General features: G+C 56.0%; 1 protein-coding gene across 1 annotated transcript; it reads left to right on the top strand.

Annotated features, from left to right (window-relative positions):
• Positions 1-1,307: 1,307 nt before the first annotated feature.
• On the top strand, positions 1,308-11,445 carry LOC144678531 (contactin-5-like; the record flags this gene model as incomplete). The annotated part of the gene is made up of 7 exons (XM_078538283.1): positions 1,308-1,497; positions 2,654-2,724; positions 3,690-3,924; positions 7,415-7,524; positions 9,851-10,037; positions 10,393-10,505; positions 11,277-11,445. Coding segments are annotated over exons 1-7 (1,075 nt in total), but the record flags the coding sequence as incomplete, so codon positions are not given.
• Positions 11,446-12,194: the final 749 nt, after the last annotated feature.

Here is a 12,194-nt window from a genome sequence, read left to right on the forward strand (position 1 = left end):
CGGTAGTGATTGAGAGACTGTGGAGGGATGGGTAGGTAGTGATTGAGGGACTGTGGAGGGGATGGGTCGGTAGGGATTGAGGGACTGTGGAGGGGATGGGTCGGTAGTGACTGAGGGACTGTGGAGGGATGGGCAGGTAGTGATTGAGGGACTGTGGAGGGGATGGGTCAGTAGTGATTGAGGGACTGTGGAGGGGATGGGTCGGTAGTGATTGAGGGACTGTGGAGGGGATGGGTCGGTAGTGATTGAGGGACTGTGGAGGGGATGGGTCGGTAGTGATTGAGGGACTGTGGAGGGGATGGGTAGGTAGTGATTGAGGGACTGTGGAGGTGATGGCTGGATAGTGATTGAGGGACTGTGGAGGGGATGGGTCGGTAGTGATTGAGGGACTGTGGAGGGGATGGGTCGGTAGTGATTGAGGGACTGTGGAGGGGATGGGTCTGTAGTGATTGAGGGACTGTGGAGGGGATGGGTCGGTAGTGATTGAGGGACTGTGGAGGGAATGGGTAGGTAGGGATTGAGGGACTGTGGAGGGATGGGTAGGTAGCGATCGAGGGACTATGGAGTGATGGGTCGGTAGTGATTGAGGGACTGTGGAGGGGATGGGTCGGTAGTGATTGAGGGACTGTGGAGGGGATGGGTCGGTAGTGATTGCGGGACTGTGGAGGGGATGGGTCGGTAGTGATTGAGGGACTGTGGAGGGGATGGGTCGGTAGTGATTGAGGGACTGTGGAGGGAATGGGTAGGTAGGGATTGAGGGACTGTGGAGGGGATGGGTCGGTAGTGATTGAGGGACTGTGGAGGGAATGGGTAGGTAGGGATTGAGGGACTGTGGAGGGAATGGGTAGGTAGTGATTGCGGGACTGTGGAGGGATGGGTAGGTAGCGATCGAGGGACTATGGAGTGATGGGTCGGTAGTGATTGCGGGACTGTGGAGGGGATGGGTCGGTAGTGATTGAGGGACTGTGGAGGGGATGGGTCGGTAGTGATTGAGGGACTGTGGAGGGGATGGGTAGGTAGGGATTGAGGGACTGTGGAGGGATGGGTAGGTAGCGATCGAGGGACTATGGAGTGATGGGTCGGTAGTGATTGCGGGACTGTGGAGGGGATGGGTAGGTAGGGATTGAGGGACTGTGGAGGGATGGGTCGGTAGTGATTGAGGGACTGTGGAGGGGATGGGTCGGTAGTGATTGAGGGACTGTGGAGGGGATGGGTCGGTAGTGATTGAGGGACTGTGGAGGGGATGGGTAGGTAGGGATTGAGGGACTGTGGAGGGGATGGGTCAGTAGTGATTGAGGTCAATGGCGATGGGGTTAATGGCCGATGATCGATTCCTTTCCCTGACAGTACCTGATCCAATCACTGGAGACCTGGAGTCAGCCAGAGCCATCGAGTTAAACCCTTGGATTGAGTATGAGTTCCGGGTGGTTGCAACCAATCAGATTGGAACTGGGGACCCGAGTCGCCCATCTCGCAAAGTCCGGACACAGGAAGCCGGTAAGTGGAGTTTATCCTGGAGATTTCAGGTGCTGCTCGGTGGGAGACAGTCGGGGTGGGTAAATCCACAGAATCTGATCATAGTCTGGGTCCATGGGCACAATATTCAGATTGAGAAACTGACTCCAGACACTCGAACTCCTGAACCTGGGACAGGAATCTGAATGTAGTGCTGAGGGAGCGCCGCACTGTCGGAGGGTCAGTGCTGAGGGAGCGCCGCGCTGTCGGAGGGTCAGTGCTGAGGGAGCGCCGCCGCACTGTCGGAGGGTCAGTGCTGAGGGAGCGCCGCGCTGTCGGAGGGTCAGTGCTGAGGGAGCGCCGCACTGTCGGAGGGTCAGTGCTGAGGGAGCGCCGCACTGTCGGGGGGTCAGCGCTGAGGGAGCGCCGCACTGTCGGAGGGTCAGCGCTGAGGGAGCGCCGCACTGTCGGAGGGTCAGCGCTGAGGGAGCGCCGCACTGTCGGAGGGTCAGTGCTGAGGGAGCGCCGCACTGTCGGAGGGTCAGTGCTGAGGGAGCGCCGCACTGTCGGAGGGTCAGTGCTGAGGGAGCGCCGCACTGTCGGAGGGTCAGTGCTGAGGGAGCGCCGCACTGTCGGAGGGTCAGCGCTGAGGGAGCGCCGCACTGTCAGAGGGTCAGTGCTGAGGGAGCGCCGCACTGTCGGAGGGTCCGTGCTGAGGGAGCGCCGCACTGTCGGAGGTCAGGGCTGAGGGAGTGCCGCACTGTCGGAGGGTCAGTGCTGAGGGAGCGCCGCACTGTCGGGGGGTCAGCGCTGAGGGAGCGCCGCACTGTCGGTGATGCCGTCTTTCGGGATGAGACATTAAACCCAGGCCCCGTCTGCCATCTCTGGAGGGTGTAAAAGATCCCACGGCCGCAATTGCAAGAGGGTCGGAGGGGGGAGTGGGGAGGGAGTCTTGGCCCGTGTCCCGGAGCCAATCTTTATTCCTAAACCAACATCTGGGAAGAGAATCCCCAGCGGGTTGTTGTGCCGAATGTGGGGCGTGGGCTGTGGGGACGCTCTGCACTTTACTGTGTTGTAGTTTCTGACTGTTTCTGCTCTCCAGTTTGGAGCATGTTGAGAATTTCCCATTGCTGATCAATGTCTACCTCTCTCCTCCTGCTCCCCCACCCCCTCCTCCCCCCACCCCCTCCTCCGCCAGTCCCCTCGGTTCCCCCGGCCAGTGTGAGTGGAGGTGGTGGTAAGCGGAACGAGCTGGTCATCGTGTGGGAGGTGAGTGTCCGACAGCGAGAAACAGGTCAGACTGAGCAAACAGCCCAGAGAACGCTCAGCACGTCCAGGAGGGGGTCGGGGGGGAGAGTGCGGGGGTCGGGGGGGAGAGTGCGGGGGTCGGGGAGGAGAGTGCGGGGGTCGGGGGGGAGAGTGCGGCGGGGGTCGGGGAGGAGAGTGCGGGGGTCGAGGGGGAGAGTGCGGGGGTCGGGGTGGGGGAGAGTGCGGGGGTCGGGGAGGAGAGTGCGGGGGTCGGGGGGGAGAGTGCGGGGGTCGGGGGGGGGAGAGTGCGGGTGTCGGGGAGGAGAGTGCGGGGGTCGAGGGGGAGAGTGCGGGGGTCGGGGGGGAGAGAGTGTGGGGGTCGGGGAGGAGAGTGCGGGGGTCGGGGGGGAGAGTGCGGGGGTCGAGGGGGAGAGTGCGGGGGTCGGGGGGGGGAGAGTGCGGGGGTCGGGGAGGAGAGTGCGGGGGTCGGGGGGGGGAGAGTGCGGGGGTCGGGGTGGAGAGTGCGGGGGTCGGGGGGGAGAGTGCGGGGGTCGGGGGGAGAGTGCGGGGGTCGGGGTGGAGAGTGCGGGGGTCGGGGGGGAGAGTGCGGGGGTCGGGGGGGAGAGTGCGGGGGTCGGGGGGGAGAGTGCGGGGGTCGGGGGGGAGAGTGCGGGGGTCGGGGGGGAGAGTGCGGGGGTCGGGGTGGAGAGTGCGGGGGTCGGGGGGGAGAGTGCGGGGGTCGGGGGGGAGAGTGCGGGGGTCGGGGTGGAGAGTGCGGGGGTCGGGGGGGAGAGTGCGGGGGTCGGGGGGGAGAGTGCGGGGGTCGGGGGGGGGAGAGTGCGGGGGGTCGTGGGGGAGAGTGCGGGGGGTCGTGGGGTAGAGTGGGGGGTCGGTGGGGGAGAGTGCGGAGGGGTCGGGGGGTCGGGGGGGGATGATGTCAGTGCCCTTGCTGGGATCTCTAACCTGTGTTCTCCATGTGGGAGCAGCCAGTCCCTGAGGAATTCCACCATGGAGAGGGGTTTGCCTACCTGGTGGCCTTTCGAGCGAATGGTACCCGGGCCTGGAGAGAGGCGATGGTGCCTGTGACTGAGAGGTGCCGATACGTGTACAGGGACCAGAGTCTGCAGCCACTTACACCCTTCCAGGTGAAAGTCGGGGTCTATAACAACAAGGGGGATGGTCCATTCTCCCCGGTGGCTGTTGTGTACTCTGCAGAGGGAGGTGGGTCTCTCTCAGCTATTGGTGTGAGTGTGAGAGAGAGTGTGGGTGTGTGTGAGTGTGGGTATGTGTGTGTGTGAGTGTGAGAGAGAGTGTGTGTGTGTGTGAGAGTGTGTATGTGTGTGTGTGAGTGTGGGTAGCTGTGTGTGTGAGTGTGGGTATGTGTGTGTGTGAGTGTGGGTATGTGTGTGTGTGTGAGTGTGGGTATGTGTGTGTGTGAGTGTGGGTATGTGTGTGTGTGAGTGTGAGAGAGAGTGTGTGTGTGTGTGAGAGTGTGTATGTGTGTGTGTGAGTGTGGGTAGCTGTGTGTGTGAGTGTGGGTATGTGTGTGTGTGAGTGTGGGTATGTGTGTGTGTGTGAGTGTGGGTATGTGTGTGTGTGTGAGTGTGGGTGTGTGTGTGTGTGAGTGTGGGTATGTGTGTGTGTGAGTGTGGGTATGTGTGTGTGTGTGAGTGTGGGTATGTGTGTGTGTGTGAGTGTGGGTATGTGTGTGTGTGAGAGTGTGGGTAGCTGTGTGTGTGTGAGTGTGGGTATGTGTGTATGTGTGTGTGGGTATGTGTGTGTGTGTGAGTGTGGGTATGTGTGTGTGTGTGAGTGTGGGTATGTGTGTGTGTGTGTGTGGGTATGTGTGTGTGTGTGAGTGTGGGTATGTGTGTGTGTGTGTGTGTGGGTATGTGTGTGTGTGTGAGTGTGGGTATGTGTGTGTGTGAGAGCGTGGGTATGTGTGTGTGTGTGAGTGTGGGTATGTGTGTGTGTGAGAGTGTGGGTAGCTGTGTATGTGTGAGTGTGGGTATGTGTGTGTGTGAGAGTGTGGGTAGCTGTGTATGTGTGAGTGTGGGTATGTGTGTGTGTGAGAGTGTGGGTATGTGTGTGTGTGAGAGTGTGGATAGCTGTGTGTGTGTGAGTGTGGGTATGTGTGTGTGAGAGTGTGGGTATGTGTGTGTGTGTGAGTGTGGGTATGTGTGTGTGTGTGAGTGTGGGTATGTGTGTGTGTGTGAGTGTGGGTATGTGTGTGTGTGTGAGTGTGGGTATGTGTGTGTGTGTGAGTGTGGGTATGTGTGTGTGTGTGAGTGTGGGTATGTGTGTGTGTGAGAGTGTGGGTAGCTGTGTATGTGTGAGTGTGGGTATGTGTGTGTGTGAGAGTGTGGGTAGCTGTGTATGTGTGAGTGTGGGTATGTGTGTGTGTGAGAGTGTGGGTATGTGTGTGTGTGAGAGTGTGGATAGCTGTGTGTGTGTGAGTGTGGGTAGCTGTGTGTGTGTGAGTGTGGGTATGTGTGTGTGTGAGAGTGTGGGTAGCTGTGTGTGTGAGAGTGTGGGTAGCTGTGTGTGTGTGAGTGTGGGTATGTGTGTGTGTGTGAGTGTGGGTATGTGTGTGTGTGAGAGTGTGGGTAGCTGTGTGTGTGTGTGTGTGGGTATGTGTGTGTGTGAGAGTGTGGGTATGTGTGTGTGTGAGAGTGTGGATAGCTGTGTGTGTGTGAGTGTGGGTAGCTGTGTGTGTGTGAGTGTGGGTATGTGTGTGTGTGAGAGTGTGGGTAGCTGTGTGTGTGAGAGTGTGGGTAGCTGTGTGTGTGTGAGTGTGGGTATGTGTGTGTGTGTGAGTGTGGGTATGTGTGTGTGTGAGAGTGTGGGTAGCTGTGTGTGTGTGAGTGTGGGTATGTGTGTGTGTGAGAATGTGGGTATGTGTGTGTGTGAGAGTGTGGGTATGTGTGTGTGTGTGAGTGTGGGTATGTGTGTGTGTGAGAGTGTGGGTAGCTGTGTGTGTGTGTGTGTGGGTATGTGTGTGTGTGAGAGTGTGGGTATGTGTGTGTGTGAGTGTGGGTATGTGTGTGTGTGTGTGTGGGTATGTGTGTGTGTGTGAGTGTGGGTATGTGTGTGTGTGGGTATGTGTGTGTGTGTGTGAGTGTGGGTATGTGTGTGTGTGTGAGTGTGGGTATGTGTGTGTGTGTGTGTGTGGTTAGCTGTGTGTGTGTGTGTGTGTGGGTATGTGTGTGTGTGTGAGTGTGGGTATGTGTGTGAGTGTGGGTATGTGTGTGTGTGTGAGAGTGTGGGTATGTGTGTGTGTGTGAGTGTGGGTATGTGTGTGTGTGTGTGTGTGGTTAGCTGTGTGTGTGTGTGAGTGTGGGTATGTGTGTGTGTGTGAGTGTGGGTATGTGTGTGTGTGAGAGTGTGGGTAGCTGTGTGTGTGAGAGTGTGGGTATGTGTGTGTGTGAGAATGTGGGTATGTGTGTGTATGAGAGTGTGGGTAGCTGTGTGTGTGTGAGTGTGGGTATGTGTGTGTGTGAGAGTGTGGATAGCTGTGTGTGTGTGAGTGTGGGTGTGTGTGTGTGTGAGAGTGTGGGTAGCTGTGTGTGTGAGAGTGTGGGTAGCTGTGTGTGTGTGTGTGTGGGTATGTGTGTGTGTGTGAGTGTGGGTATGTGTGTGTGTGAGAGTGTGGGTAGCTGTGTGTGTGTGAGTGTGGGTATGTGTGTGTGTGTGTGTGGGTATGTGTGTGTGTGAGAGTGTGGGTATGTGTGTGTGAGTGTGGATAGCTGTGTGTGTGTGAGTGTGGGTAGCTGTGTGTGTGTGAGTGTGGGTATGTGTGTGTGTGAGAGTGTGGGTAGCTGTGTGTGTGAGAGTGTGGGTAGCTGTGTGTGTGTGAGTGTGGGTATGTGTGTGTGTGTGAGTGTGGGTATGTGTGTGTGTGAGAGTGTGGGTAGCTGTGTGTGTGTGTGTGGGTATGTGTGTGTGTGAGAGTGTGGGTATGTGTGTGTGTGAGAGTGTGGGTAGCTGTGTGTGTGTGAGTGTGGGTAGCTGTGTGTGTGTGAGTGTGGGTATGTGTGTGTGTGAGAGTGTGGGTAGCTGTGTGTGTGAGAGTGCGGGTAGCTGTGTGTGTGTGAGTGTGGGTATGTGTGTGTGTGTGAGTGTGGGTATGTGTGTGTGTGAGAGTGTGGGTAGCTGTGTGTGTGTGAGTGTGGGTATGTGTGTGTGTGAGAATGTGGGTATGTGTGTGTGTGAGAGTGTGGGTATGTGTGTGTGTGTGAGTGTGGGTATGTGTGTGTGTGAGAGTGTGGGTAGCTGTGTGTGTGTGAGTGTGGGTATGTGTGTATGTGAGTGTGGGTATGTGTGTGTGTGAGTGTGGGTGTGTGAGTATGGGTGTGTTTGAGAGTGTGTCTGTGGGTGTGTGTGTGTGTGTGTGTGTGCCTGTGTGTGTGGGTGTGGGGGTGTGGGTGTGTGTGTGTGTCTGTGGGTGTGTGTGTGGGTGTGTGTATGTTTGAGTGTGTGTGTGTGTGTGTGGGTGTGGGTGTGAGTGTGTCTGTGGGTGTGTGTGTGCCTGTGGGTGTGTGTGTGTCTGTGGGTGTGTGTGTGTGTGGGTGTGAGTGTGTCTGTGGGTGTGTGTGTGTGTATGTGTAGGGGAATGACGTGGGTGTATCAGAATGTCAGGGTGGCCGGGAATCGATGTGGTGAATCCTCAATCTGGTTCCGTTCTGCGTATTTCATATTTCTATCTTGACAGAGCCGCAGAAGGTGCCTTCAAACATCACAGCGGCCAGTCAATCTGCCTCAGAGATCGTGGTTTCCTGGTACAGTCTGTCTGACACATTTCCCAGACCACAGGGATATCAGGTAACATGTCAGGAAATGTCAGATATCATGTATTATATGATCAAAGATATCAGACACCATGTGTTATATGATCAGGGATATCAGATACCGTGTGTTATATGATCAGGGATATCAGACACCATGTGTTATATGATCAGGGATATCAGACAGCGTGTGTTATATGATCAGGGATATCAGACACCGTGTGTTATATGATCAGGGATATCAGACAGCGTGTGTTATATGATCAGGGATATCAGACACTGTGTGTTATATGATCAGGGATATCAGACACCATGTGTTATATGATCAGGGATATCAGACAGCGTGTGTTATATGATCAGGGATATCAGACAGCGTGTGTTATATGATCAGGGATATCAGACAGCATGTGTTATATGATCAGGGATATCAGATACCATGTGTTATATGATCAGGGATATCAGACAGTGTGTGTTATATGATCAGGGATATCAGACAGCATGTGTTATATGATCAGGGATATCAGACACCGTGTGATATATGATCAGGGATATCAGACACCATGTGTTATATGATCAGGGATATCAGACAGCGTGTGTTATATGATCAGGGATATCAGACACCGTGTGTTATATGATCAGGGATATCAGACACTGTGTGTTATATGATCAGGGATATCAGACAGCATGTGTTATATGATCAGGGATATCAGACACCATGTGTTATATGATCAGGGATATCAGACACCATGTGTTATATGATCAGGGATATCAGACAGCGTGTGTTATATGATCAGGGATATCAGACAGCGTGTGTTATATGATCAGGGATATCAGACACCATGTGTTATATGATCAGGGATATCAGACACCATGTGTTATATGATCAGGGATATCAGACAGCGTGTGTTATATGATCAGGGATATCAGATACCGTGTGTTATAGGATCAGGGATATCAGATACCGTGTGTTATATGATCAGGGATATCAGACACCGTGTGTTATATGATCAGGGATAACAGATACCATGTGTTATATGATCAGGGATATCAGACACTGTGTGTTATATGATCAGGGATATCAGACACCATGTGTTATATGATCAGGGATATCAGACATCGTGTGTTATATGATCAGGGATATCAGATACCGTGTGTTATATGATCAGGGATATCAGATACCGTGTGTTATATGATCAGGGATATCAGACACCGTGTGTTATATGATCAGGGATATCAGACACCAACCAAAAATCCCCTCGGTTGACTCATGAGGATCACACGATCCTGACCTCCTCTCCACTCTGTCCCCTAACAGCCTGACCCTCACCGGTCAGCAGGGTTTACAAAACACTGCGTTCAGCCCCAGATGGACTCCTGTGTCCACTTCCGGGCCCTGCGCTCCAGGAACGATGTCGAGGGCCTCGGAGAGTGGGGGGGGTGGTGTGCGGAGGGAGATTTACCGGGACGGTATCCCGGGGATAAAGGGGACTGCAGTTCACGTGGAGAGACTTGGAGGAGCCGGGATTGTTCTCCTTAGAGCGGGGAAGGCGAAGGGGGGAGATCGAATCGAGGATTTCACAATTGCGTGTGGATTAGGTGTGAGAGGCTCTGTCACTCTCTACATCTTGGGGGGGGGACACTTGAGTGACCCTTCCTACACTCCGTACCTGTCTTTGTAGCAAGTAATCGGGGAAGCTAATCGAACGTTATCGTTTACTGAGAGGGAACTTGAATAGGAAAGTCGGGAGGTTATGCTTCAGTTGTACAGGGCACTGGTGAGACCACATCTGGAGCATCGTGTACAATACTGGTCATCTTCTGTAAGGAAGGATGTCAATGGGTTGGAAGCAGTTCAGAGAAGGTTTACCAGACTAATACCTGGAATGGGAGGGTTGTCTTATGAGGAAAGGTTGGACAGTCTGGGCTTGTATCGCTGGAGTTTAGAAGAGTGAGAGGCGACTTGATCGAAACCTTTAAGATGCTGAGGGACAGGATGGATGTGGAGAGGATGTTTCCTCTTGTGGGAGAATCTAGAACTAGGGGGTCACTGTTTAAAAATAAGGGGTCGCCCATTTAAGACAGAGATGAGGAGAAATTTATTCTCCCCGAGGGTCGAGAGTCTTTGGAAATCTCTTCCTCCAAAGGCGGTGGAAGCAGAGTCTTTGAATATATTGAAGGTAGAGGTGGATAGATTCCTGATTAACAAGGGGGTGAGAGGTTATCGGGAGTGGGCAGGAACGTGGGGGTGAGGTGACAGTCCGATCTACCACTTATTAAGTGGGGGAGCAGGGTTCGAGGGGCCGAGTGGCCTCCTCCTGCCCCTAATTCCTACATTTTGTGTACGTTCCCTGTGTTTATTGCAGGTTAGTGTCTGGAAGAACTCGGAGCTGGAGGATTCGAAGCAGACCGTGAGCACCAGCGGGAATGTCTCGTCGGTCCTGGTGCCCGGACTGGAGGCGAACACTGCCTACCTGGTGACCGTCCGAGCTTACAACAGCGCAGGTCTCGGTCCGCCCAGCGCTCCCAGGACCGTCACCACCAAGAAACCGCGTAAGCGTCGCTTGCCCCTTCCGCCTCTGACGGTATCTGATCGCGGTGAGGGTAACACCACTCCCCCCCGGCCCAGGCTGGGTGGTGAGCTCCAGGCTTGCGTGGGGGAGGAGAGGCCCAGGGGTGGGTCACGGCCTTGTACTGAGCTCAACTGACCTCACACCCTGGAGCGTGTGACTGAGCCCAGGACACACACACACCCCTCCGGAGAGTCGTGTGGAGCGTCTTTTTGACTCTTCCTGCCAATTTCCCAGTTTAGATTGCTCCCTGTCCCTCTGCCCGCTGTGAGCGAGGAACCTGTCGTTGGCTCAGGGGGACGCTGTGTCTAATCGTCGCCTCCTCTGTTGCTTTACAGCCCCCAGCCAAGCACCGTTCAATATCCTCTGGCATCAGGACGGGTCCGCTGTGACACTGGGCTGGGAGCCGGTCAGGAACAAGGACAACGAATCGGAGGTGATGGGATACAAGGTGAGGGGGCAGAGGGCGAGGGTCAGACGCTAACCGCTGCGGACAATGGCCGGGTTCAGGCCTCCTGCCTTGGCTGGGTGTGAGGGTCTGACTTGGTTCTGCTCAGACAGTGAGTGAGGGAGTGTGCAGGGCCTCGTATCCATGCAGTGTCCTGACTGTCTCCCTCTCTCTCCCTCTCTCTCTCTGTCCCTCTCTCTCTGTCTCTCTCTCTCTCTCCCTCTCTCTCTCTGTCTCTCTTTCTCGCTCTCTCTCTCTGTCTCTCTTTTTCGCTCTCTCTGTCTCTGTCTCTCTCTCTCTCTCTGTCTCTCTTTCTTGCTCTCTCTGTCTCTGTCTCTGTCTCTCTCTCTCCCTCTCTCTCTCTCTCTCTTTCTCACTCTCTCTGTCTCTCTCTCTCTCTCTCTGTCTCTCTCCCTCTGTCTCTCTGTCTCTCTTTCTCGCTCTCTCTGTCTCTCTCTCTCTCTCCCTCTCTCTCTTTCTCGCTCTCTCTCGGTCTCTCTCCCTCTCTCTCTTCCCTCTATCTCTCTGTCTCTGTCTCTGTCTCTGTGTCTCTCTCTCTCTCTTTCTCTATCTGTCTCTCTCTCTCTCTCTCTCTTTCTCTCTCTCTCCCTCTCACTCTCTCTCTCTCTCTCTCTGTCTCTCTCTCTCTCTCTTTCTGTCCCTCTCTCTCTCTGTCTCTCTCTCTCTGTCTGTCCCTCTCTCTGTCTCTTTCTCTCTCTGTCTGTCTCTCTCTCTCTCTGTCTCTCTCTCTCTCTCTCTCGTTCCTCCACCAAGGTGCTCTACCGACAAGAAGGACAGAGCCAGAGCGAGACGATTGAGACCAGGGAGCCCTCAGCTGTCATCCCCCTCAGACAGGACGGCGTTTACATCATCGAGGTCCGAGCATTCAGCGAAGGTGGAGACGGGACCATCAGCTCTCAAATCCGTGTCCCCAAACCGACAGGTAGGAGGTCAGCTCCTGTCATCCCTGTCCGCGTGGGCCCTGGACCCTTCCCCTGGTGTCCCTGCACTGTGAGCCCGTCCCCGTCCCCGTGGGCCCTTCCCCTGGTGTCCCCTGCACCGTGGGCCCTTCCCCTGGTGTCCCCTGCACCGTGGGCCCTTCCCCTGGTGTCCCCTGCACCGTGGGCCCTTCCCCTGGTGTCCCCTGCACCGTGAGCCCTTCCCCTGGTGTCCCCTGCACCGTGGGCCCTTCCCCTGGTGTCCCCTGCACCGTGGGCCCTTCCCCTGGTGTCCCCTGCACCGTGGGCCCTTCCCCTGGTGTCCCCTGCACCGTGGGCCCTTCCCCTGGTGTCCCCTGCACCGTGGGCCCTTCCCCTGGTGTCCCTGCACCGTGGGCCCTTCCCCTGGTGTCCCCTGCACCGTGGGCCCTTCCCCTGGTGTCCCCTGCACCGTGGGCCCTTCCCCTGGTGTCCCCTGCACCGTGGGCCCTTCCCCTGGTGTCCCTGCACCGTGGGCCCTTCCCCTGGTGTCCCCTGCACCGTGCAGTTTGCTAAACCCGTTCTCTTTCTCTCCGTCCCAGGTGGTGATGCTGTTTCCTGTGCCCCTGCTCAGGCCTCTTCTACCTCCGTCACCCTGATTCTGGCCCTGGTGCTGCCCTCAGCCTCCTTGTAGCCTCCCCACCCCCACCACCCACCCGCCCAGGTTGGGGAGGGGGAGACACTGGACAGTCCACTGCTTGGAGCTGGGCCGTGA

This window comes from Cetorhinus maximus, unplaced genomic scaffold, assembly GCF_964194155.1.
Source record: "Cetorhinus maximus unplaced genomic scaffold, sCetMax3.hap1.1 HAP1_SCAFFOLD_4536, whole genome shotgun sequence".
Classification (NCBI taxonomy): Eukaryota; Metazoa; Chordata; class Chondrichthyes; order Lamniformes; family Cetorhinidae; genus Cetorhinus; species Cetorhinus maximus.